Raw genomic sequence first — 26231 nt, 5'->3', positions numbered from 1 at the left:
TTCATAAGTGCATCCTGGAAGCATTACAACGATCATCTACCCATCCCCATGCCCATTAAAGGTTCAGAAGCAGACACACAAAGCAAAAGCCATGTCTAAATTCTAAAACAAAAACTGGTGACCTTGGAAAGGTGTCTGAAGAAAATGGCACCTGAAGTCACCATTGGAGGAAGGCAAGATTACTCAACAAGTACACATTTATTATCCATTGCCATTAAAATTTGCTCTCAGCTTTTGGAAGCCTGCAAAATTATTTATATTGATTTCCATGGACTTTCTCAGTCATCAAGATTTAGGTCATGTCAAAGGCATGCCTTTATGTGCTGCATTTCCCATCAGCTCTCTGTCAAGAGAACAGCGCAGAGTTGACTTGGGGGAGAAGAGAGAAGTAGATTAGTTTCCCAGGACTGCTGTAACAAATTACCACAAATTGGTGGCTTAAAACAATAGAAATGTATTTTCTTACAGTTCCAGAGGTCAGAAATCCAAAGTCAAGGTGTCAGCAGGGCTGCGCTCCCTCCAAAGGCTCTGGGGGAGAAGTCTCACTTGCCGCTTCCAGTTTCTGGTGGCTCCTGGTGTTTCTTGGCTTGTGGCAGCACCTCTCCAATCTCTGCCTCATCTTCACATGGCCTTCTCTCCCTCTGCCTTTCTCTTATAAAGACACTGGTCAGCAGATTTAGGTCAATCCAGGTTGACCTCATCTTGAGATCCTTAACTTATTAATTACATCTGCAAAGACCCTTTTTCCAAATAAGGTGATATTCACGGGTTCCAGGAGTTAGGACTTATCTTTTTGGGGAGCCACCATTCAGCCCACTTCAGGGGACAAAATTATTTCTGGTTTGAATCTCTTATCCTAGGAGTTATAAGTCAAGTCCAGTAAAGCCAAGAGGCATTTCTTGGGTTCCAGACAAACAAAATAACTTGACCAAAATTCTTCTGCTCTGTTTTTTTTCTCTGTTCCCAACAATGGACCTCTGACTAGAAAAATCATAGCTATTAGCTATTAGACACTAAATCTGTGGAACACCTACAAGGCCAGTATTATTAACTTGCTTTTACAGGTAAGGAAATTTAGGCTTAAATGGGGTAATTTCACAGGGTCATCTCTAGCTTGTTAAGTGGTTGAACTGGGACTTAAATCCCAGCAAAGAACAGCAGCAGCACTGGCTGTGGGAATGCATCTTCAGGGTGGGAAGGGATACTGTGCACACAGGTCCAGATGAATTTGAGGATTTTGTTGCCTAAAGCAGCATTCATGAACATAATTTCCCCCCTTTCTCTGTTGATATTGTTATTTGGAAGAAATCGGTATATCACAGAGGCTAAGAGTGTGGGGGCTGTGGAGTCAGACTGAGCTGAATCCAGGTTCAGTCCTGTGCTAATTGTGTGACTCTGGGTAAGTTACATAAACTCCCTGGGCTTCAGTTTCCTCATTTGAGAGGGTGGGGGAGAGGAGGGGGAGAGAGAGAAATAATACCTACATCATGGAGCTGCTGTGAGAATTAACTCAGGTAATGGATGTAAAAGGTTTGGAACAGGGCTGGGCACAAAGTAAGAACTAAAAAAATGACTAGCTATTCATAGTATGATCATGCTTAGCTTGAGTCATACTAATTGGCTGCTCCCCTTAGAAATCATTAAGTCTTTGAGGTTATAAACTTAGTGACTTGGCCACCGTTAGCTTCTTCATGTCTTAATCATGAAGCAGAGCCTGAGGCAAGGACTTGGTGCAGGTTGTTTATATGAGGGCCCAGGGAGAGTGAAATAGAGAAGGAAAGGGGTGGGGAGGGGCTAGCAAATTAATAAGCATACCAGTAACTGGATTTGATCCTATTAAGACCTTATTTTTTTATATATGTATGTATGTCTGTATGTATGCAGGCTGCACTGGGTCTTAGTTGCTTCTTCGTTGTGGCATGCATGCAGGATCTAGTTCCCCAACCAGTGATCGAGCCCAGGCCCCATGCATTGGGAGTGTGGAGTCTTACCCACTGGACCACCAGGGAAGTCCCCTATTAAGACCTTCTGAGGTCTCAAAGTCCAGAATGCCCCTGGGTTTCACAGCATGCCCTGAATTGACAGCCTCTCATTTTCTCTTGCAAAGCTTCTAAAGCAGTTAGTAGAAGCCAACCAACTCCACAATCCATATAATTACTATTGCCTCATGCCTTTCAAATGCTAGAACTATTGCATAACCTAGTGCTTCATTATCTACCTCTGCTCCCTTCCCCGCTGCAGGGGAAAGTCTTAGTAATTGTGAAGCTATGGCATGTAAGGATTATCTCCACTCCCCTTACCACCGGCAACAGAGTCCTTATTGCCATCCATCCTGGGAGGAATTCCGTTTCCCAGGGCTGCTTTCTAGGGCCTTCTGATAGTCTTATCCTGAGCTAGCCTGGAAAGCAGAGCCTGAGAAAAGGCCTTGTGTGGAACAGAAGGGACACTAGGGAACAGGTGTGAGGGACTGGAGGAAAAGCCAGAACGAGGTATAAGGTTGAGCTGGGCATTGCTGTGGGCAACTGGCGCTTGACCCCACTGGAACCGTCTGCGGAGTGAAAAAATGTCTCTCAGAATTGTCCACTTGAGGACTGACAGTGAGAAGTATTTACCCATCAGCTTCCATCCCCCACTAAGGGCTGCCCCAGGAGGTGATGCATCTCCCACTTCTAGGCTGTGCATGTGGGCATTCCAAGTGCACTTCCATTGGCGTCTCACCCAGGGCACTGGAAAGCCCCAGGGCAGAAAAGGAGTGATATGTATTGTATAGTTAAAGCAAGAAAGCTGTCAGCACAAAGTGGGTGAGGCCTCAGATGCAGCTGGAATCAGAGGTGAAGCCCAGAGGATGTGACTGGTGGTTGCTCTGCCATCTCTCAACATTTCCTTTGTAACAACTATAATAACGACAATAATAATAACTGCCATGGGCAGTTAAGTGTCAAGTGTACTTATCCTCACAACTCCCTCCTCACCCAACTCTGACTTTCTGTGGCTTCCGCCCGTACCTACCCAATGAGCAGATGTTGAGCCCCACCCCCATGGCTTTTGCATGAATTGTTTAGGAGGGGAAGAAGAAGAAAAGGAAGAGGAAGAGGATCTATTGAGTTTTCATTTCAATAGTTACATTTTTTTCATGTCTAGAAGTTTCCCTTTGGTTCTTTTTCTTTTTTAAAATTTATTTATTTATATATTTATTTTTGGCTGCGTTGGGTCTTTGTTGCTGGGCACGGGCTTTCTCTAGTTGTGGTGAGTGGGGGCTACTCTTTGTTGTGGTGCGTGGGCTTCTCATTGCAGTGGCTTCTCTTGTTGCAGAGCACGGGCTCTAGGCCCCCGGGCTTCAGTAGTTGTGGTACTTGGGCTCAGTAGTTGTGGCTCGCAGGCTCAAGAGCGCAGGCTCAGTAGTTGTGGCGCACGGGCTTAGTTGCTCCGTGGCATGTAGGATCTTCCTGGACCAGGGCTCGAACCCGTGTCCCCTGCATTGGCAGGCGGATTCTTAACCACTGCGCCACCAGGGAAGTCCTGCCATGTCCTTTATGGCTAGTGTTTTTTTTTTGTGGATGTGTGCCCAAATGAATATTTTTTCAACTTGAGGTCATACAAGCATTACCGTATACTACTATCTACTAAAGGCTTTTTAAGTTTACTTTCATTATTTCAGTTTATATCCGCCTGGAATTGTTTCTGTGATGTGAAATTAGCATCATACTTGTTTCCACTCCCCCGCATGGATATACTCTGTTGTTCCAGCACTGTCTACTGAAAAGACTGTCCTTTCCCCACTAAACTGCACTGTCACCTTTGTCACAAATCAAATGCCCATATACATGTGGGTTTCTTTCTGGGCTCTGGATTCTGTTTCATTGCTCTACTTATCTCTCCTATGTCAACGTCATACTCAGCTTTCAAATGCATCTTGATAACTGGAAGAACAATTTTCCCACCTTGTTCTTTTTAAGAATGTCTTAGCTATTCTTGACCTTTTGCATTTGTGTATAAATTTTAGACTCAGCTTACTATTTTCTTAAAGAAAAAACGAACATAATAGGGATTTTGATTGATACTGCATTGAATTTGTAGATTTGGGGAGAATTAACATTTTTACAGTATTGAGTTTTCCAAACTCCAAATATCTCACCATTTGTTTATGTCTTCTTCAATTCTCTCAATAGCATTTTATCATTTTCTGCATAAACAGCTTGCACATCTTTTGTTAGACTTAGTCCTAAGTACTTGATATTCTGATGCTATGGTAAATTGGTTTTATTTGGTTGTTGTTTGTTTTTGTTTTTTTGGGTGAAGTAGAAAAGAATAGCTTTATTGCCTTGCCAGGCAAAGGGGGCCACAGCAGGCTCATGCCCTCAAAACTGTGTGTCCCAACCTGGAGGGGGAAGTGAGGAGTTTTACAGTAATGGTTCAAAGAGAAGGGCGTGATCAGCTGGTGGACATTCTTCTGATTGGTTGATGGGGAGGTAAGTGGGATTTAGCATCATCAGCCTTCTGGTTCAACTGGTCTGGGGTCTACGTGCTTGTGGGCAGCATAGAGTTAACTTCTCCCACCTGGTGGGGGTTTCAGTACGATTTTAGATGCTATCCGTTCCAAGGTAGTCTCCCAACCCGGTGTTAGTGCCCAAAAAGTTCTCGCAAAGAAATGGCACAGAAGACATCCCAGCGGTGCTGACGATGAGCGGGAGTTGGACTAGCTATAAGTTGGGAATAAAGGGTCAGCACCTGGTTTCAGGACTTAATGAAGCTCAGGTTCTTGATGTCTCATCACAGAAAGAATTCAGTGAGAGACAAAGTGACAGGTAAGAAGTGGACTTATTTATAGAGAAACACACTCCACAGACAGAGTGTGGGCCATCTCAGAAGGCAAGAAAGGCCGGTAAATTGTATTTTTATTTCATGTTGTGGACATATAGAAACACAATCACTTTTCTTGGACTTTATATCCAGCAACCTTGCTAAATTCTCTTTTTGATTTTAATAATTTATCTGTAGGTTTTTCTTACAATCTGGAGATCAGAGAACTACTGCTGCTACTGTTAACCGCTGGTGCCTCTGCCACAACTGCCTCACCCAGAAACTGGAGCCCAATGGAGTGTGGAGTTATGCCACTGGAGACATTTGCTTTTCAGTGGAAATCATCACCTCCCTTCTACTTTCCAGGTCCCATGTACATGCATCTAATTGGTAGAAGATATTCACAGCCATGCCCTGGCAGCAAAGGAACTGTAATTTTTCAGGTTTCAGACCCCACCAAACAGAAGAAGGGTTATGATGTGGCTTAAGAGAGCCAATCAAAATAGCTACCACACTAGCCAAAATATTAATCAAGACTGAGGGGGAAATAAAGACATTTTAAGACAAAGACTGAGAAGGAGGTTTCCCAATCACATTCACACTGAAAGAAATACACAGTGTACTTGATGAAGAAGGAAACTGAATACAGAGGAAGGGTGTAGGATTCAAGAAGCATATGAGTAAATGTAAGTGTGTGTGTGTGTGTGTGTGTGTGTGTGTGTGTGTGTGTGTGTGTGTGTGTGTCAGGGGGAGGCACAGAGTGAGAGAGAGAGATCTATGAGGTCTGAAAACATTATAAAGTTACCATGATTTTGAAAGTGTGGTATGGGTATATGGCTGGAGAAGTAGAAAAATGTAAATGTAACAGGACAGGAAGTCCAGATATAGATCTAAATACATATGGGAGTTTAGTATATGAAAAATATGGCATTTTAAGTCAATGGGGAAAAGATGCAATATTCAATACACTTTAAAAACCTGAGAACCATATTTAATAAGTTAGAACTCCATTTTTGCAACAAAATTAATTCAGCTAGCTCAAATATTAAAATACCTAAAAATGAAGCCACAGACGTGCTAGAAGAAAACAGGAGGAATTTTATAATAATCTATAAGAGGGAAAGGCTTTTCTAGGTATGACTCACAATCCAGAAGACATAAATGATTGTTAAATTTAGTTAGATGAAACATTTAAAAATTACATTTAAAAATCTTAAACTAAGTCAAAAGAATGGGGGGGTATTTTGAATCCATGTCTCTGATAAAGTATGAAGTTCTACAATATATAATGAGCTCTCACAAATAAAGAAAAAAGCCAAAAATCCAATAGGAAACCAGGAAAAGGCAGTATCTGCAAGGTAACACCAGGGCAGCACAAAAACCTTGCTGGGATGAAGAGCTGCAAATAGGTGTGCTCTGACCAGCTGCCCTCAAGCATTTGTCCCTTCTGCCCCTTCCGCTCCCAGACCTGGGGGATTACAACCTAAGGAGACTGCCTTCTCTCAGTGCTGCTTCTCCTGAAGGATGTAAAGGGGAGACTTAACCAGAGGAATGATCAACAGTGGTTCAGTGATGTCTGAAGCTCCTTCTTTCTCCTTTACTGCCCTGGAGGGACATGGGCTAGTGCCTTGTCTTTGACCTTTATTACACACAACCAGAGACAGTAACTGAGATTTCGGGTAGTACATAAACTTATAGGTTAGGACAATTAGACACCTAAGGATTACAATGACCTCCAAGCACATCTCCTTGGCCCCTCAGACATAATGTGGGGGAAGGCACAGCTGGAGAAGGGCCAGAGCAGGACCCTCTAAAGGGCAGGGGCTCCTCTTGCCAGATCCAGGAAGGGCATTGTTACCTCTCTTGGCCTGGCCACCATCACCTGGGCACTGTCAGAGCTCCTAACAGGTCTCCCTGCTTCCTTTCTACTCCTCTAACATTCCACTCTCCACAGTCATCTTTTCAAAATAACAGTATGTCCCTTCTCTGCTCAAACCGTGCCCCCTCCTGCCCTAGTGGCTTCCAGAGTCCTTACTGCGGCCCCCATGGCTCTAAGCAACATGGGCCCTGACCACCTCTCTGACCTCCCCTTCTCCCTTTCTCCCCTCTGTTCTGGCCTGCTTTATGTTCCTTGCTCACTCCACACCATTTTCCTCCTAAGGGCCTTAGCACTTGCTACTCCCTTCTTCCCAGAATGTGCTGCCCCAGATGTTCACACAGCTGGCTCCTTCACATCATTCAGTCTCAGTTGGAAGGCCGGTCCTCAGAGGCTCCCCTGATCACCTATGTAAAGCACACTACCCTAGGCATGATCTAGCACGCCATCCTGTCCTATTTTACACTATCGCTACCCAAAATTACCTGAAATTGCCCATGCACCTACTTGCTTAATGTCTGTCCCCACCTGCCCACTCCTAGAAGGGCCTTGTCTGTTTTGTTCACCACTACATCCCCAGCACCTAGAGTTCCTGGTACTTGGGTGCTCAAAAAGCCTTTGTGAATAAACAAAATGAACAGATATATAACACGTATAATGACAGGCCAGTCTTCAGGAGAAGCACAACTACCCCTGGCATTTAAATCTGAGAAATTTCTCCCATGCTTCCTCACAGGAAGACGTGGTGTACTTAGCAAACAAATGCCCTCAAGAACATTCTTATGGCTAAATGAAGAATGAGTTTCATAGAACTATTTCTAATAACATCTTTCAGTACATATTGGTGTGGTGTAATACCTAAGAAGAGTATTTGATAAAAAAAAATTTATTAAATGCAATTGGGCTGCAGGGAAGTTTTGTCAAAACAATACCATCCAGGTATACAGCTCTCTGATAAATTTAACAGTGGTTACTACAGGGGTGAACATCAGAAACCACCTGTATTTTAAAATATACTTACGAGGGCCCCACTGTGAAGAGAAATAGTAGGTCTGTCTGGGATAGGGCTCAAATATATTTATTTTTAAAAGCTCCACAGGAGATTCTGATGTGTAACTCCAGTCGGACACCTCTGATCTGGATAATCCTCCATAAATATTACTTACCTCAACTGCAGTATAGACATTCCATGTTGCCAGTTAGTGCAGTCAGCTGATCTGAGACCAGGAATACAATCTTCCTGTGAAGGCTGAGGCCCCTAAGAAGACAAAGTACCTAAATAAAGGTACCTGTGGGCAGGACTGAGATTTTCTTCAGAAAAATAATTTTTAAAAACATTTTAGTCTCACAGTTATATTAAAACTAAATATTGGACCCCCAAACTACAAAAATGAAATTTAAACTTTTAAGTAGACATATGGTGCGAATACTGGCATTGCAGTTCTGAGAGTTCTGTGGTTAAGGTGAGATAAAGCAAATGAGCAGTTGTGTGTCATGGCATTCTAATTTTATCACCCTCAGTATTCTTGAGAATTGGGATTCTTGATGTGGGAGGAGATACAGATGTGTGATAGAAGAGGTTAAAGTAAAAACCCTTAAGTCCTAAAGGGGCATGAGGGGACTTTTGGGGGGTGATGGAAATGTTCTATATTATCATTGTGGTAGTGGTTACACATTTGTCAGAACTCATAATCTGTACATTTAAAATAGGTAAATTTACTGTATGTAAATCATATCTCAATAAAGCTAATCCACACACACACACACACACACACACACACCAGTACTGAATTTGAATTGCAATTATTGGTGAGTTCGTGATGGCACCCAGAGTATAGTCTCCAAACAATGACTTTTTAAAAAGAAAAATAAAGCCATAATATCATTATCACACCCAAGGAAATTCTCAATAATTCCTATTATCATCTACTGTTAATTTTTTCAGGCGGGAGAATGGTTAACTTAACAAAAGATCCTGAACTAAAATATTTACAAATGAACTGATAGCTGCGATCTGCTTCGAAATAACATAGAAGGGTGATGTGGGGTGGATGAGGCAAGACTGGTCACGGGTTGATGGTTGTTGGTGCTGGGTGATAGGCACATGGGGTTAATTATACTATTCTGTGTATGTTTGTGTTTGAAATTCTCCCCAAGAGCAAAAAATAAAGACCTACTAAGTAAAGTCAACTCAGACAAGCCAGCCAAGCTTTTAAGACATTTTACACAAAGTTATCAGAATTTTTGTCAGGCTGGTAATGACAACATAGTTAACACAAACATAATCAGCACACAAAAGTTTAAAGATTTCTTATACACGTATCTGTTAGACATGAAATATACTAATATTAGATTATGCCATTTAACATTTATTTTAGCTTGCTCTGCAAAAGTCAATAAATATTCTCATTTTAAAAATTTTAGTTTTAGGTTAATCTTTGATATTTGACAGTGTATATAAAGACCCTTCTTTCCTGATAACAAAACCCATTTCAGAGAAGACAGTACTGCCCCAAGGGATAAATTGTGTTTGACCCAAATTAATCATGATATTCTCATTCCCTTGGACAATGACTGGCCTAGCAATGACCATGTGATTCAGTTCTCATAAATACAAGAAAATGTAAATAAGTCTTCTGACTAGGATGTTTGGGAAAGCTTTTACTTTCCTAAGTAAAAACAGAAGAGCCTTGGCTGGCTAGCTCTTATCTCTTTGACTTTCTTCCTAACTCGAATGTGGCTGAGAAGGCTAGAAATACATCCGCCATCTTGTGACCAAGAAGAAATAAGTATAAACATAAAAGCCAATATACTAAAGATGGTGGAAAGACAGCAAGAGCCTTGCTCCCTAACTACTATAGAGGAAACAATTACACCAGCTCTGGACAGTCTACCCCCTCGATTTCTTGTTATGAAAGAAACAAACTCCAATTTGCTTAAGCCAGTATAGCAGTACTTTTGTTTCTTATAGCTGAACATATTCCTGATACCATGAAATACATCAAGAAATATAAGTAATAAAAACTGAATCAAAAAAAGCACCAAAAAAATCCACTTCTGAGTGCAAAGAGGCTAAACAAAAAATACTAATAATAATCTCAGTTAAATAAGACAACCAAATTAGGAAAGGAGAATATTTATTACACAAATATTAGAATCTATACATTCTTAGCTGATGATATATATTTAGTTAAAAAGTCTTTTACTTTGGATATATGCATCATTTCCTTCATTGTGGTGTCTCTACTTCTCAGATGTATTAATCCGTTCTCCAAAGTAGCTTCAGTAATCAACACTGTGAAGAGGATACTCATTTCATCATATCTAAGAAAAAAAGGTAGTTAACCAAAACACATGAGCACAAATATAGATTGTAGATTCACCACATTACCAGCTTTAATTACTCAGGAGTCAATGCCACCTTCAAGAGTCACAAAACTCAGGGACTTCCCTGGTAGTCCAGTGGCTAAGGCTCCAAGCTCCCAATGCAGGGGGCCCGGGTTTGACCCCTGGTCAGGGAGCTAGATCCCACATGCTGCAACTAAGGTTCCCGCATACCACAACTAAAGTTCTATAAAAAAATAAAGAAAGAAAGAAAGGAAAAAAAGAGTCACAAAACTCAAAGACAGGGCTTGAGAACTGAACCCAAAAATACTTTTTTCAAGTTTCTGAATCATTTTCAAAGTAAAATTTTCAGAAAGTTTCTGACTTATTGTAATAGCTGAGAAGTCATAAAAGAAAAGAAAATATAAGAAATAAACACTGGTACCTCAACACACCATTTGGCGTGATCTGGATGAACCTCAGAATAACCTCAGCCTTTTGGTATTTGAATACAATCCAAGAAAATAATTTTAGACGAAACTCTCTTATAATACTACTATAATATTAAGATCTAGTGTACAACAAATTATACCAAAAACCATGCTAAATATATACCTTAGTACACTAACTTAGTTTCTAGTTTAGCAATAACTGAATATGTTCCACACTGGCCTTCTTTCTGTTTACCCAGTCATACTATCTCATTGTTTCTTTTCTTTTAGGACTCCACCAGAAATTATCTTATTTATCTATTTGTCTGATGTCTATTCTATCCCACTAGAATATAAGTGTCATTAAGAACAGGAAACTTTTCTGTTTACTGCTGTATCGAAGTACAAAAAATATAGTGGGTGCTTAATAAATATCTGGAGAAAAGTATCCTGGGACAAAGGAAAAAAACTATCCTGGGACATAAAGCCTTTACCATGTAAAGAACAACTGTAACTTGATATTGTCCACATGACTCAAAGGATAAGATTTTAGAAACTGAGAACACTGGAAAGTTCAAGTACCACCCCTTCATTTTATATATGATAAAGCCATCAGTTGCTTTATCTATAGAAACTTATTTTTCTTCTGACATCATCTGAAAGGTATATTTTAACAAGTTACTACAGAACTGAGGAGCGAAACACTAAGCTTCACAACTTTTCACCTAAAAGATATGTATTCAACACAAAAAGCTAAAAAAATAACAAAATAAACCCAAAGTAGGGGAAAATGAATTATTTTATTAAAAAACAGAAGTTAATGAAAATAGCAGGGGGTAAGACTAGAGACAGGAGATCAATTAGGAGATTATTTCAATAATCCAGTCAAGAGACATTGGTGATCTTTTTTTTTTAATTATTTGCTTTATTTTTTAAAATTTTTTTCCCTTAAATTTTATTTATTTATTAATTTATTTATGGTTGTGTTGGGTCTTTGTTTCTGTGCAAGGGCTTTCTCTAGTTGCGGCAAGCGGGGGCCACTCTTCATCGCGGTGCGCGGTCCTTCTCACTATCGCAGCCTCTCCCATTGCGGAGCACAGGCAGGCTCAGCAATTGTGGCTCACGGGCCTAGTCGCTCCGCGGCATGTGGGATCCTCCCAGACCAGGGCTCGAACCCGTGTCCCCTGCATTGGCAGGCAGACTCTTAACCACTGCGCCACCAGGGAAGCCCGATACTGGTGATCTTAATGGGGAGATGTGGGTGTGAGATACATTTGGGAGAAAGACGAGACTTAGTGATGGACTGCACTCTGACAGTAAGGAAGAGGGAGGAGTGAAGGACAATATCCAGGCTTCAGTCTTGAGCAATCAGGTAGACAGAGGTGCAGATCACCGAGAAAACTAGTTCTCTGTTCTCTGGAATAGAACTACCTTCCACTCAGCCTGAGAATGAACAACGCCAGCAAGGAAAAAGCACTCCACTCATGTTCCCACAGTCCTGATTCAACAAATGTGTCTAATATAAATAATTCCATCCCTGATAAACTGATAAACTCAGGTACACATACTTCATGGTGTTAAGTCTTGAAGTTTCATATAGTATGTGCTTATATATACCTGATGAGTATTGTTTCCTGCTGTACCAATTAACTAAGGGTATGTGGTTCTGTAAACAGGAAAGTTAGGAATAATTTTGAATTATAGTATATATAGATATTTAGAAGAAATCTGTTACTCATAAAGAAACATTGTATAATCAAAAACTGAATAAATACATTTTTTAAGCAACAAAAAACACAATTCTTACTTTGAATAAAGTTGTTCCAATGAGGATGGCACAGTTTCCAAATAACCAGGCCACACAGATATTCCATTTTCTAATAATTCATTAAATAGCCCTTGACAAACCTGGGGAAAAATACAAAAACTCTGAATATGAAAGAAAGAAAAGTAGCTAGAGTTATTACCCTATTTTTATGAAACCACCAATCATCTTTTTCACTCTTTAAAATGGGCATAAATCCCTTTAACTACATGATAATATTGTTGATAATTTTATATATTGTATACTTATAAATTGTATACTTCTTCTGAAGAACTTAAACACTTCAAAGCTGAATACTAAATGCAAATCTGAAAGTTTTATACCAAATATAAGAATTTTTATTATCATCATCATTCATAACACAAATAAACAAAAGCAAAACAGATTCTATCAGAAAAAAACAGTCCAAAGGGCTATGTTAACTCTAAACTTATCTGAGACTTGAGAACTGAGCCTAAGGGTTATAATACGATGTCAGGAAGAGAAGGAAGAGCCATTAAAGGAAACTAAGGAGAAGGAGCCAGAAAAGTATGAAGAAAACCCAGAGAGTGGTGTTCCTGAAGCCAACTAAAGAAAATGTTTCAAGAAGAAAAGAATGATTGATTAGTTTCAGTGGAATGCTAGAGACAAAAGCCTGACTGGAAATACAGAAGTAATGATGAGTAAATGACATAGTACACTTTACTGTTTTCTTAAAAATGGTGAAGCAAGAAAAAGAAAAATTTTAAACTCCCTTAACAATCTAGAACTAAAATTCTACAGCAGGATTTCTCTCACTGGCACTGCTGATATAGGATGTTTAGCAGCATCCCTGGTCTCCATTAAACGTCCGGGGCACCCTTCCCCACCTTCTGACAACCAAAAATGTCCCCCAAAATGTCCCCAGATATTACCAAATGTCCCCATGGGGAGGGAGACGGGGAGGATGGTGGGATGAGGTAGGGGTGTGTGCCTGAGCTAGAGCACTGTTTCTCAAACTTAAGCACCAGAATCACCTGGAGGGCTTGCAAAACACAGATGGCTCAGCCTCGCCCCCAGAGTTTCTGATTCAGCAGGTCTGGCAAGAATCTGCATTTCTAACAAGCTCCCAGGGAAAGACCACAGTGAAGTAAATGCGTGTTAAGGTACAGGATATTTTGGGGATAGATGAGAATATAGATATTAATAAATCTAAGAAATTATCAGGGAAAAATAAATATGAGTTTTAGTAAGTTTAGTTTTGGTTGCCAGCAGAAAAGGAGAGAAAAAGTTCTAAGCATGATAAAGCGCAGGTGAAAACATGGGGAAATAACCCACAAAACCTTTTTCATAGCCCAGAAAGTTACATACATAAGGATTCTCTTTGTCATACTGCTGAGGGGAAAAGTGTTAAAAACAGAATAAGATGCTACTCTTGATAAAGCACCCAAGGCACAAAATATTACTAATATTCTTACAAACAAAAACAAAACAAAACAAAAGGCCTGCAATGGTAATGATGAAAATCTAGGAAGCAGAGTTCTTCTTCGTCCTTCAAGCAAAAAAACCCCTAGGAACTTGGTACCTACCAGGGTGTTGTGGAGCCTCCTGCAATCCTGGGGGAAATGAGGAAATTAAGCCATTCTCTTCCCTTTCCCTGAGCTCATTATCCCCACCTTCCCAGACCCCTGCACAGGAGTCTGGGAAAGCCAGGTCAATCTTTCTAGTATCCTCACTCAGGTCCTGGATGGGTCTGAGTTACCCAAACAGAAATGACTGCTGAAGGGTTCCTGGTTTTTCTTAACAGTATTTAATTTGACCAGATAGATTAGAAAAATAAAATAAGATTACAGATCTAGAAGTTGTGCTTATACCAACAAGTATCAAAAGTGTTAAGTTATAAAGGGAAGAGCGTAAGAAATAATTCACTAGACGTCTGTACAAATATTTTGATTACCAAAATTATGCATACTCATTTAAAAAAAATGCAACTATGACTGGGCATGACATTAACAGCAAAACCCATTGAACTGTATTCAGCTTCTTTAATATAATATACTTCAAATTATCTGTAATTAACTGTAGTATTTATTATTAAATTAAAATTCATTATTAATGAATGATTTAATTAAAAATTTAAAAATTCATTAAAAAATGATTTTTTCATTTAATTAAAATTTCATTATTTAATTAAAATAATGTTCACAGTTCATTATTCAATTAGAATTTTTTAAAAAATGAATCAAAATAAAACTTTAGATGGCAAACTACTCATTTACTTGGAATAACGGTTATAATTGAAATCATGACATTAAAACTTATTTAACCCACCTGTCTTAGTTCCACTGTTGGGCCTCTTCCCACATCCAAAGCAACCTTAATAGGGGCTAAACAAGGGTGAAGTTTAAGCACCTAAAACAATTTAAAGAGAAGGGGTAAAAAGGACAAGCACTAACAAACATGAAGCTGTTTAAGCAGTTAAAATTTTGTGTGAAAATGGAAGCTAGCTGAGGTCATAAAAAATATCACACAATGATGTATCAACCATCTTTATTCAGCTGCTCATAGATTTCTCCATTCAGGCATTCTACAGAAATAAGTTCACTTGATATTCTCCCATTTCCTGACAAATCCATTTTCTCTCAGTTGAAATGCCCCTTTCTGGCATCACTGTCTTCCTTACCCAGCCTGAGCCATGTGGCTTATCACTTGGACTTTCTCTTGCCAAAACCCATCACTCTATGCATTCATTCAGCCATTCAACAAACATGTGAATGACTACTTGGTATGAGAAACAATCCTAGGTGGTGCGGACAAAAATCCCTGTCCCTCATAATGCGCAGAAGCAGATAACAAAATAGATAAGTAAGTAATATATTTGAAGGTGGTTAAGTGTTGAAAAAAAAAAAAGAAGATAGGAAGTGCTGGCAAGGGGCGGGCTGGTGGAGAGTTGTTCGCTATTTTAAATAAGGTGGTAAGAGGGAATTCCCTGGCGGTCCAGCGGTTAGGACTCCACGCTTCCACTGCAGGGGGCGAGGTCTCTGGTGAGGGAACTGAGATCCCACATGCCGCACGGTGCGGCCAAAGGTGGTAAGAGAAAGTCTCCTTCTCTGAGGTGACATTTGAGCAGACTTGAAAGGGGATTGAGGGACAAGACGTGGACTTGGAGGAAGAGCACTCAGACAAAGGGGAGAACTAACGACCAGGCTCTTGAGCTGGGAGCACACTGGGCATGTTCTAGAAACAACAATGAGGTCTGTGCTGCTGGAGCAGACTGAGTAAGGTGGAGAGGAGTTGAAGGTCAAAAGGGATAATGCTTTGTAAAACATGTTAGGGGCTTTGGCTTTTCCTCTGAGTGAGATGAGGAGCTTACTGGAGTGTTTAGAGCAGACGAACAAAGTAACGCGTACCTTTTAAAAGGGCCACTCAGTGCAGGAAGGTGGGGATGATGGTGGCTTAGATCAGACTGCGAGCAGGGGAGGTGCTAAGAAACGGTCAGATTCAGGATATTTTTTGAAGATAGAATCAAAGAGGTTTTGCTGATGGTTTGGATGTGCAGTATGTAAGAGAACGAAAGAAAGGATCCCACTTGTTTGTTTGCTACACACACCCTATAAATCCCAAACAATTCTATAAATGACCACATCAGGCTAAACGAGCACTGCATAATAAATCACTAACTGGCAGAGTGGTGCTACAAACTCATGGTGTCTAATCTCAGTTGAGCACTCAACATGTGAAAACTTTTGATTTGGGGAAGCTCCCTTTCCCATTCAAGGGAAATATGACTATTCTAAACTCTTGCCACTTAAACCCCTACTCCTCCACATTTTAAGCTAATAATCTTGCTTCCTAATTCCCCAAGAAAATAGAGGATATGAGTAAAACTTCCTTCAAGGGCTAACCAGCTCCAGTAGCCTATTTATATCTATACCATTGGTTTTTCCACCCTGCTGTTTCAAAAAATAACTCCCTTTTCAAGACAAAACCCCCCACTTGTGTTCTTGATTCTGTCTTGGTCCTTCCTGTTTCTTCCAAAATCTTGCTCCATTAGGTACTTCATTTCTCTCCTATAGCTTCAACCCCGCCTCTCTCTTGATTTTGAGCCCATAAAAATGCTCAAACTGCACATCCTAAAATAAGCCTTTCCCTTGACCCAGACCCATGTCTAGCCCCTGTGATCCAGTGATCAGCCACTTGGGGTCAGACCAGAAGCAGAGGTCAATACCACAAGTCTTGCTGGCCTGTTTTACTTACTCTTACTTAACACTCAGCTTCTGATACAAGCAGAAGCCATAAGTGAAAAGGCTCAGGGGCTAAGAATCAGAGACAGCTGTCCAGCTGCCAAAGATCAAACAGAAACGCCTTTGGGATTACCCAAGAGGGATTCCTTCTTCTATTCTGTGAGAACCTGCTTATTATTCCTGTGGCCAGATTCTAAAAAAACATGAAAAATAAATTACTTGCACTAAAAAAATTATTATTCAGAGTTTATATTAGAAACCAAGTACACTAACATAAAAAAAGGGGGAAAAATTCATATTTTTAATTTCCCAAGTCTATCTCTGAAATATCAAAGCACCTTTCTATGAAGATCTTTCCTTCTTGTAAAGGAGTTCTCTGTTAGCTGGAAAGAATCGTAGAGATATGCCAGCATGCCTCGGTCTAGATCTCCATTTATGGATAAAACAGAAGGAACCACATTTTTCCGTCCATCTCTGCCCTTCACAGAAAAGTAGAACAAAAAGAAAGCATCATTTAGCAGAACTACCTCTTAAAATTACATTTTGCACTTACAGAATCAGAATACAAATTGATCAGTAAATCTAGATAGACTAATGAAATTAAAAAAATTACCATTTGGCAACCCTCATAGTAATAATTGATTTGGGCAAGAATCATCAATGGATGTTGCAACCAGTAGGTCAGAATCTGGTGAGAAACAGGTTATTTACATAGTCAAAGTATCTGCCCACAAAAGACTTATTAATTACTCATCAATTAATAACTACAAAATACTTATCAACTTTACACTGGAGAAACCTGGAAGCATCATCTTAACCAAGCGATAAAAGTTAACATCACCAGTAACAAACCGATATGATGCACTCAGAAGAGGGTAGCACCATTTCTGTGGCATTCTTAGCAAAAATACATAAATCATGAGGAAACATGAAAGAAACTCAAACCAAGGGACATTCTACAAAGTAACCGGTCTGTACTCTTCAAAAATGTCAAGGTCATGAAAGACAAGGAAAAATAAAAGGAATTATTTGAAGGAGACTAAGGACACATGACAACTACATGAAATACAGGATCCTAGATTGGATCCTGGACCTATAAAGGGCAGATTAGAATAATTGGTTACATCTGAAGGGTTCTGTGGATTTGAGAATAATAGCAGATTACTGTTACTTTCCTGATCATAATGATTGCATTGTGGTTATACAGGTGAGTCCCCGTACTTGAGAAATGCATACTGAAGTATTAAGACGTCATGGGGCACCATGTCTACAGCTTATTCTCAAATGGTTCAGAAATGATCACAATTAGAGAATCTGGGTAAAGGATACATAGGAGCACAAAGTAAAACATACGTGTAATTGAGCTACATTTTCAGGATACATGTGTAAAAGTTCATGATCTCCTAGATTCCACAGGGTTTCTATTGGCTCCTTTCCCCAAGGAAAATTGTAGTAAAGTTTGTTTCCTTTTTGGCCCACTTCATCCTGACAATCACTGCTGCTGAAGTTAGATGGACTCACAGCAAACTGGAAAAGAAAGTTTGTCTTATTAACTTATTAAAATAAACATTAAAAAGGTAAAGTTGCCCGCAGCAACTGAATGAAACTGGTCAAGTCCCAAATAAAAAACTGTTAAGTTTAATTAAATATGAGTGAATATACTGTTACAAATAGTGTTTTTTAATCTGAAAGAATTACACAGAAAAACTGTTGATGCTATCTAGCATTCCTGTCAGTCAATAAGAGGGGAAGGAACCATGAACTAAGTGGGATAAAGAAGAAAGTATCACATACTCACCATTCTCATCCTTCCTTATTTGTGATCATTCCATTTAGTTTAGATGGGTGTTTGGAGATTTTGAGAGTTAGAGAAATAAGACAATAGCATGACAAAAATGCTTACTTCAACTCTTTTCTCTTAGGCTTACACTGAAACTTGACTGTAAATTACAGGACCATTTGACTAATATGGAGAGTTCATGGAGGTTGGAAGCAAAACTAACACAGTATTGTGAAGCAGTTATACTCCAATAAAGATCTTTAAAAAAAAAAAAAAAGCTAAAGCTGTAAGAGTGGGCAAGGGTCAAACTCTACACCAGTCAGGAATGCCAGGTGAGGGATTTGAACTTTACCTAGAATGTAAAGTCTTACTAACAAAAGTTTCTGAGCAAGACATCAACAGACGTCTTTACTAAAGTAACTTTGTTTTATGGAACAATGAAAATCTTTACAAAGAGTTTTTTATATGTAGTTGTTAATTTATTATAGCTGTCTCTTATAAATATAACATAGCTACATCAAAATAAATTTCATTTATTGTAGAGAAGTATTACCTCTGACACACTAAGACAATTTACCTAATCATTTTTAAATTAAGGGTAATTATTGTAGTACCTTTCTCCACCACAGGAGTCGATGACGTAACCAGAAATCAAGCCACTGGCTCGCAGTTCTTGCTGAAGTAAACCATACCAGTGAAGCTTCAGTCTTTTCACCAATTCTTTGGATATCAGAAATATCAGATAATCATTTATTTGCAAATCATATAATCTATCCCAAAGTGAAAGTGACTGTTTAAATACAAGGCCAAGTTATTTCCATTTTTTGTGTACCTTTTAACACCATCAGGTGTCTGCTTAGTATCAGAAACAGGATGAAAACACACTCCAATCTGAGCAAGGCCAAAAGGTAGCCTCTTGTTTATCAGATCCAGGTAATTAACATAGTGCTGCAAGGCACCTGTCAAAAGATAAATCAATCACTATATAAATCTATTTTATAAGCCCAAATCATTTTGGTCAATTTATAGACAAATTAATAATATAATGGTAACACAGCAGTAAGTACAGTAGCATGGAGTTACTAAGGCAGATCTTAATTGATTATCACTTAATTTTAGGTAGTTTCCCCAACTTTTTAGTATGAAGATTTTCAAATCTACAAGAAAGTTGAAAGAACAGTACAATAAACATCTGTAAACCCTTAACCTAGATTCACCAATTGTCAACATTTTGCCACATTTATTTTCTATTTCTTGTTCACCCCAAAACATTTTAGCATGTACCTCCTAAAATTAAAAACATTCACTGTATACCACTATTACAACATTAAATTAATCATAGTATCATAATTTCATCTAACTTATGGTCAATATTCTATTTTCTCCAATTGTCACCCCAAAAGCCATTTACTGCTGCTCTTTCTCCCTAATTAAGGTTAACTCATTGCATTTTATTAGGTCTCTTAAATCACTCTGAATCTAGAATATTTCCCCTGACTTCTCCCTCTCTAACTTTGCTTTTAATGATATCAATTTTTCATTTGAGAACAGGCCAGTCATAGATTATCTCACATTAGATTTGTCTGAATTTTTCCATATGATTTAATTTGGGTTAATCATTTTTAGCAGGAATAAATACTACATAGTTGATGTATATGTCCTGTTGCATCCTAACAGGAGTAACACAGTATCAAATAATCCCACTTTTAATGAAACCAGATTTGATTACCTAGTAAAGGTAGTGAATATCCATTCCCCAACATTATCCTGCTCCCCAACAATCTTCCACCCAATATTTTATTTTATTTATTTATTTATTTTTTAACGAAGGGGCAATCGTTTTCTTTTCATTAATTAATTAATTAATTAATTTTTGGCTGCGTTGGGTCTTCGTTGCTGCACACGGGCTTTCTCTAGTTGTGGTGAGCGGGGGCTGCTCTTGTTGCGGTGCGTGGGCTTTTCATTGCAGTGGCTTCTCTTGTTGCAGAGCACGGGCTCTAGGCGCGCGGGCTTCAGTAGCTGTGGCTTGTGGGCTTAGCTGCTCCGTGGCATGTGGGATCTTCCCGGACCAGGGCTTGAACCCGTGTCCCCAGCATTGGCAGGCGGATTCTTAACCACTGTACCACCTGGGAAGTCCCACACCCGATATTTTAGAATCCGTTGATGAACCCTTGCTTGAATTAATTATTATACCGAGGATTACAAAATCATAAAAAGGTGATTTTTCTATCCTATCTTTCCTTCTACATTTATTGCATAGCTCCTATAAAAACAAACTCTTTTCAACTCCTCTTTCTACCAGCAGCCTCAATTACTTAATTTTTTGTTTAACACTGTGGATTCGATTTTTAATTTTATTTAATGTGTTCTGATCCCGTTACCATCAATATTTATTTTAATGTTCAATTTGTCCCAAACTTAGCCAGTGGGAGTCTCCTTCAAGCCAGCATCTACGTCCTTTTAACATAAACCCACTAGTCTTCTACTAATTCTTTGCTTTCTAGCACCATAAACTGTGCCAAAATCACTTTGTACTGTCCCTGCCCCATACCTGGAACGAGCCATTTCTCCAAGCACTGGTTCCTTTAGAAACCAAATTCTGGGTACTAGGTGTGCTCATTGCTATTGTCATCGCTTCTGGGCCCCTTCAATGGAGAAAGTTAGGAAATTTGTATTTTTTAAAAATCATGAATTCATACTAATAGTCAATTCAAATTTAACGTTACAAAGTTTATCCTTGCCTTTTTTTACATCTTTTCTCTTTCAGTGAAAATCTTGGTTCCTAATAAATCTATCCATTGGTCTATTTGCTTTATCCTATATGTGAAACAGCTTCAGAATTATAATTCCAACATTTCTACTTACAATAAATCAATAAAATAAAGTTCAAGATTTCTTTGTAGTTCTTTATGCACTTAGATTATATCCCACTAAATGATAACACTGTGTTCAAAAGTTACTTGATTTGAGATTTCCACTTCTGGTAAGAGTAGACAAGCTTGCTGATAACAAGAAAAACTGGTCAAGAAACTGAAAAAAAGAATCTGTTTAAAGACACAGGAGAGCTGTCAAGGCAGTAAGGACTTGAGGGTCCGAGATTTGGAGAGAAAGTAAGAACAGAGGTGAACCCAACATTTAGTGCTGCTTTTCCAATCTGAAGTAGGAGAACTAAGAAGCTGAAACGCTGAGCAGAGCTTCCTGACATCGTGTGGGCTAGGAAGCACAAAAATTGTAGTTCGAGGCTCTTACGGAGGAGGGGCCCTGGAAAACACCCTAGCCTTTCACTAGGCACACTCAAAGGGCTACACTCTAGGAGTAGAGGTGAAGGAAAAAGACTGAAACCCAGCCTCAATACACTTAATCCCGGATTGTATTAAGAAGATATGCCCTAGCTGCCTGCCAAAAGCAAAAGTAAACCCTCCCAGGTAAAAGAAAACAACGCCACCCAGAGCCTCAATTTATCTCTACAATTAACACACAAATTACCTAGAAAATCGAAAGTCCAAATGACCAAAAGCCCGGAGGTAAGACTAATAGAAACCGACATATCTGAGTTATCAGATATAGACTTTTAAATGCGATTAATGTGTTCAAGAAAGTTGATAACAAGATGCTGGGGGGTGAGTCTAACATATGTGTAATTAATCACAGAAGGACAGAAGAAAGAATGGGGCAGTAACAATATTTGGAGACATAATGGCTGAGAAATTTTAAAAACCGTTCATAAGTAGAGCCTATCACAATAGCTCAAACATGAAATAAAGAGGGTAAGGGCATTGGGCATAGAAAGAAATGGCAAACTGGTACTCAGAAGCTAAAAACACTAGACAACCAAAAATTTGGCAAGTAAGTGGATTTAAGTTTCTTAAAGGCAAGAAAATGTCCGGCACATCAATAAATGCTTTGATGAATCTAAGAGAGCTATGTTTCATTTTCTAATAGGGAAGAAAAGATTGATTTGTTTGGGGACATGGTAATGAGCAGTGATTTAACTTCCCCAAAGTAAAATCATCATGGAATAATTAAAGTAGTACAAATCAAAATTGTCACGTTTACTCACCAGTTTAAGTTTGCTTTATTTTATTAAGGAAATCTTTAAAAGTTTACAATATAGGTACCAATTTTCAGAGAACCATGGACACTAGTTATTTTAAATTACTTCCTAGTACCACTTAATAAAAAATGGCAAGGATAGCATTTTGCAAAGATGAGATGCTGTGGCGGCAAGTCTGTCCTGTAAAAATTCTGAATTTTTTTTTTCCAGAATCTCTGCTATCATGATCTATTTGACTTTGAAGGCATATTGTGCCCTACAAATTTCTATGTATTCACTCAAGAATCGCTTATAAAACTTGATTAGTCCTATTATTCTGCCAATTCAAAAATTACCTTAAGGGCTCTTCAAACAACAGACTGTGTAGATCAGTTTTCGGTAAGAAAAACTGAGGGAGGGCATTTTCTTGTTGCTCTAGAAAAACGAGCTCTCGATTAGCCTATAGTGTGTAAAAAAAAGAAAACTATAGAAGTATTTATAAATATTTTAGTAACAATAAACTAATGATTCAAACACACGATTTAATTTAGGTCCTAATTCTAGGGCCGCTCAATAAACTCCAAAATTCTAGGGTTGCCTTGTGAAACTGAGAGCTTTACTAGAGCCTTGGGCCGGATTCTTTAAGGAACAATAAAGATCCCATGAACCAGTTTTCTCCAAGGCAGCAACACTGTCAACAAACCCAACTACTTCAAGAAGACTGAGAACCAGATAATTTCCTTTTCACGTGAACACAGGGCCAGCTGCAATTTGGGAAATCGAGCGAGTCTGCCTTTCCACCCCGACACCTATTTTGAAGCATGAAATCGTGAAGCATACCGTGAAGAAGGCTCTCCCGTAGTTTCCCAGAAGTTTTCAGTAAGTTCTCAAGAAATGCTCCTAGCTGTTCCTTACTCAGCTCTTTGTCTTGCAAGATTTCGCGTAGCGTTTCTGCAGAAACTAACCTGAAGGCACTGTCCCCGGGCAGCGAAGGGCCTGGTTCACGGTGGAGGGCGTCTACCGGGAAGACCTGCTCCCTGAACACCACCACCGAGGACCACCATTCCGCCGCCAGGTTCTTCCGCAACTCTATGCCCAAGGGGCCAAGGCCGGGGTGGCACCCGCTCAGAAGAGAATCTCGACTAAGCTGTCGCTTGGTGCCACTGAGGAAACGCCTTTTCTGACAGATCTCTACCAGCGCCTCGCTCTCCTCGCCGCCAGACTCGGGGCCTTCTCTCGGCTCGCTCACCGGGGGCAGCTCCGCGTGCGACCTCAAGGGCCCTACGAAGGAGCCGCTCCCTCCCGTCAACTGCTCCGGCTGCCCCCCATCTACTCGACTATACCCAGACAACAGGCACCTGCAGACTTTCCGGCCGGCCCTGACGGCTGCACCGGAGCGCATCGCCCTCGGGAGTTAAAAGTGCAGTCTCCTATGAGAGGCTGATCCCGAAAAACCACCACAACCGGGAGTGGGGGGGACCACCTGCGCAGGCGCGACGGAAGTGAGCGTGCGCGCTCCCGGCCCCACCAACGGAAGTACGTCACTGCGTTCCGGCTGCTGCCGCCACCGCCGCGTGCCTATACCATTCCAGGCGAACTTAGGCCTCCTCTTATTTCCGTCACGTCCGGCTCCCTCTACTTGTTCTTTTTGCCTTCAACACCGATAAAGATCATTCCCATCTACTTTTCACTATCCCGCTGTTGCCACTATTGAGTCAGCTTTACCTTCCTTTTTTTCGCGAATGAGACATCAGAATACTTCGGTGTTCTACAAACTACCATTTAAATACACCTTCTCAGACTTAAGTGTTCACGAAGATAAACCTTGGTTCCAAGTTGTACTCCTTAATGGTAGTTTAGAGACCCACGCTTCGCGTGCATCGCTAGTAAAATGCTGCCGCTGTCCTGCCTGCCCTCTCCTGGGAGTGCGCGTGGGGCTGTGATGGGGAAGGAGTATAGTCCCTTTACATATTGGTGCTAAAAGGGATGCCCTGGGCCAGCAGCACCTGCATCACCTGGAAACGTTGCTTAAAAAACAAACTGCTGAAAAGGGCCCAGCAATATTTAAACTCTCCAGGTTAATGTGGAGGCACACTGACAACCAACCACTCACGTACAGAAAGTTGTTCTACCAGAGTACCCTTCAAAAATAACTTGTGAAAACCTGCTTAAAACGGAGATCCAGGATTACAGAGCGGACTTGTGGCTTTACATCTCCATTTTAACACTTATAGCCCTTAAGAAAACTGCCCCAATAGTGGAAAGTGTTAACAGCCCAGATGGAGGAAAATGGTTGATTCCAAAAGCCATGATTTCCACTTCCAGCTTTCCTTAAAGTGGCTAGGGAAACCTTGCAAGATCAACCCAGGTGCAAAGAACAAACTATTCCACTGGACTACCAGGAAGAAACAGTTTATGTAGAGGGTAGCAGCTTAGCAATGAACAGAACATGCGAAGTTAAAATTCATCACATTTAAGGTGGTGTAGGACAGGTTCAGAAAATCATTCCATACAAGAACATGGGAAAATTTGTTTAAAAAAAAAGATGCTAGTAAAAACAGTATTGCTGGAAAGCAATTATATTAACTGCAAAGCTGGGTAACATTTATGTGTTTTCCACACCCTGGAAACACGAGAGGCCTAAACGCAAATAAATAAAAGAGAGAATGGGGAGAAAAATCACATTTATTAGTTAAGACAACCACAGGCTGGACACAACACACATGCTAAAAAGTGGACTGTCTTTTAAAACTTACTTCAAAAGGTAAATAGTTAAATATTTTCCACAGCCCCACAATCATTTAAGTGTTTACAAATTAAAAGGCCCACGTTAGACACTGAACAGTAAAAGATGTAATAAATACTCCAACCTACCCCAAAAGCTTCTTGTAAAAAGTCATAATTCGACTAATCATGCTATTGAAAACTGTTCAATTACTAGTCTGAACCAGTTTTCAATGTATTAGTCCTAAAAATACCACTCATTATCCTGCCCCAGGAAAATTCTAGTTGTGTTACGTTTTAGACATAAGGCATTAACACCAATTAAAGCCTCACTTTAATAATCAGTATTTAAATGAAGTCTCATAAAGACCTTTTCTCTTCTTGCAAAAAAACACATATGCCAGAGCTGCTGGGAAGACATTCAGGTCTTACTTCTAGCCATCACTGAAAGGAAGTATTAAGGTTGGTGAGCCAGTTAAACCTAAAGCTACCCACTGGATCTTTTTAGCAATAAACCCACATTGACCCTAACAGAGGACCTACATCATAGTCTCTGTGCTTTGGTAACATGGCTTTCCTCTAGGTTAACCAGTAATTTTGAGGATTTTTTTCCTAATGTTCATTTGAACATAAATACACCTTACATTTTGAGTTCCCTGAATTACTGGACATTCATGACTCCCAGTGTGACTACAGTTAAGAGTCCCGGGAAGCCTGTGAAAATGAGCATCTCTCTACACTACCTACACTAAGAACACGGAAAACAAATTCAAACTTAGCTCTTGGCCAACCATCTTCAAGAGTGTAGTCTTTTCAGCTTTGTTCCACATTTCAGTTAATTCGTAACACTGCCAGGAGCACAAATATAACCTCTTCAAAAATAAGTTATTTGGAGATTTTTCAAATTATAAATTTTGCAAAAGGAACAAAAAGTCATCCATGTTCTCACACTAAGCAGTCTGAGGGTGGGGCTATACAGTTATTTCCTGTATGTTTTAGTATCTCATTTCACCACTCTGCCAAGAGACTATTAAATGACTCACCTGATGTTGAGAAGTACAGAGCTTTTATGCAATCTAGCCTAGAGTTGTTAATCAACCTAAATCAATCGCATTTTAATCCTTGAAATAGGAATAGATCACAGTAAGAAGGGCCTTCTGATCTTCCCACTTCCCAAAACGAAACTATAGAAAGCACTCATTTTTATGATTAAAAAAACAGACCATCTAAGCCAAG

The 26231-nt window shown here is 39.7% G+C and overlaps 2 protein-coding genes across 9 annotated transcripts in view; one reads left to right on the top strand and one right to left on the bottom strand.

The window, feature by feature from the left end:
• The window catches only part of MILR1 (mast cell immunoglobulin like receptor 1), a 29991-nt gene extending 21141 nt beyond the window's left edge, over window positions 1-8850 (top strand). The window contains exon 8 of the mRNA XM_082442175.1: window positions 4999-8850. The gene's annotated coding sequence lies outside the window, so the exon portion shown is untranslated. The remainder of the gene's footprint in view (window positions 1-4998) is intronic.
• Window positions 180-26137, bottom strand: POLG2 (DNA polymerase gamma 2, accessory subunit). Of its 8 annotated transcripts, XM_082442073.1 has the most exons (11): window positions 23112-26137; window positions 19071-19197; window positions 18853-18958; window positions 17812-17985; window positions 17072-17146; window positions 16797-16937; window positions 14546-14626; window positions 12239-12339; window positions 9883-10000; window positions 7843-7934; window positions 2567-4700 (listed from the first exon to the last, which is right to left on the bottom strand). In XM_082442073.1, exons 1-11 carry the CDS (start codon window positions 23671-23673, stop codon window positions 4697-4699), a joined length of 1581 nt encoding a protein of 526 aa, XP_082298199.1. In that variant the 5' UTR covers window positions 23674-26137; the 3' UTR covers window positions 2567-4696. The 8 variants fall into 8 exon arrangements, 5 of the variants coding, with proteins under 5 accessions (XP_082298198.1, XP_082298199.1, XP_082298200.1 ...); XM_082442072.1 differs by lacking the exons at window positions 2567-4700; window positions 17072-17146 and adding an exon at window positions 180-2548; XR_014257606.1 differs by lacking the exons at window positions 2567-4700; window positions 7843-7934 and having other exon boundaries at window positions 9967-10000; window positions 14546-14601.
• Between the last annotated feature and the right edge of the window lie 94 nt (window positions 26138-26231).

Source organism: Balaenoptera physalus (assembly GCF_965194825.1).
Source record: "Balaenoptera physalus genome assembly, chromosome: 20".
Classification (NCBI taxonomy): Eukaryota; Metazoa; Chordata; class Mammalia; order Artiodactyla; family Balaenopteridae; genus Balaenoptera; species Balaenoptera physalus.
Note: the sequence above shows the minus strand (reverse complement) of the source record. Positions and strands in the feature narration are given on the sequence as shown.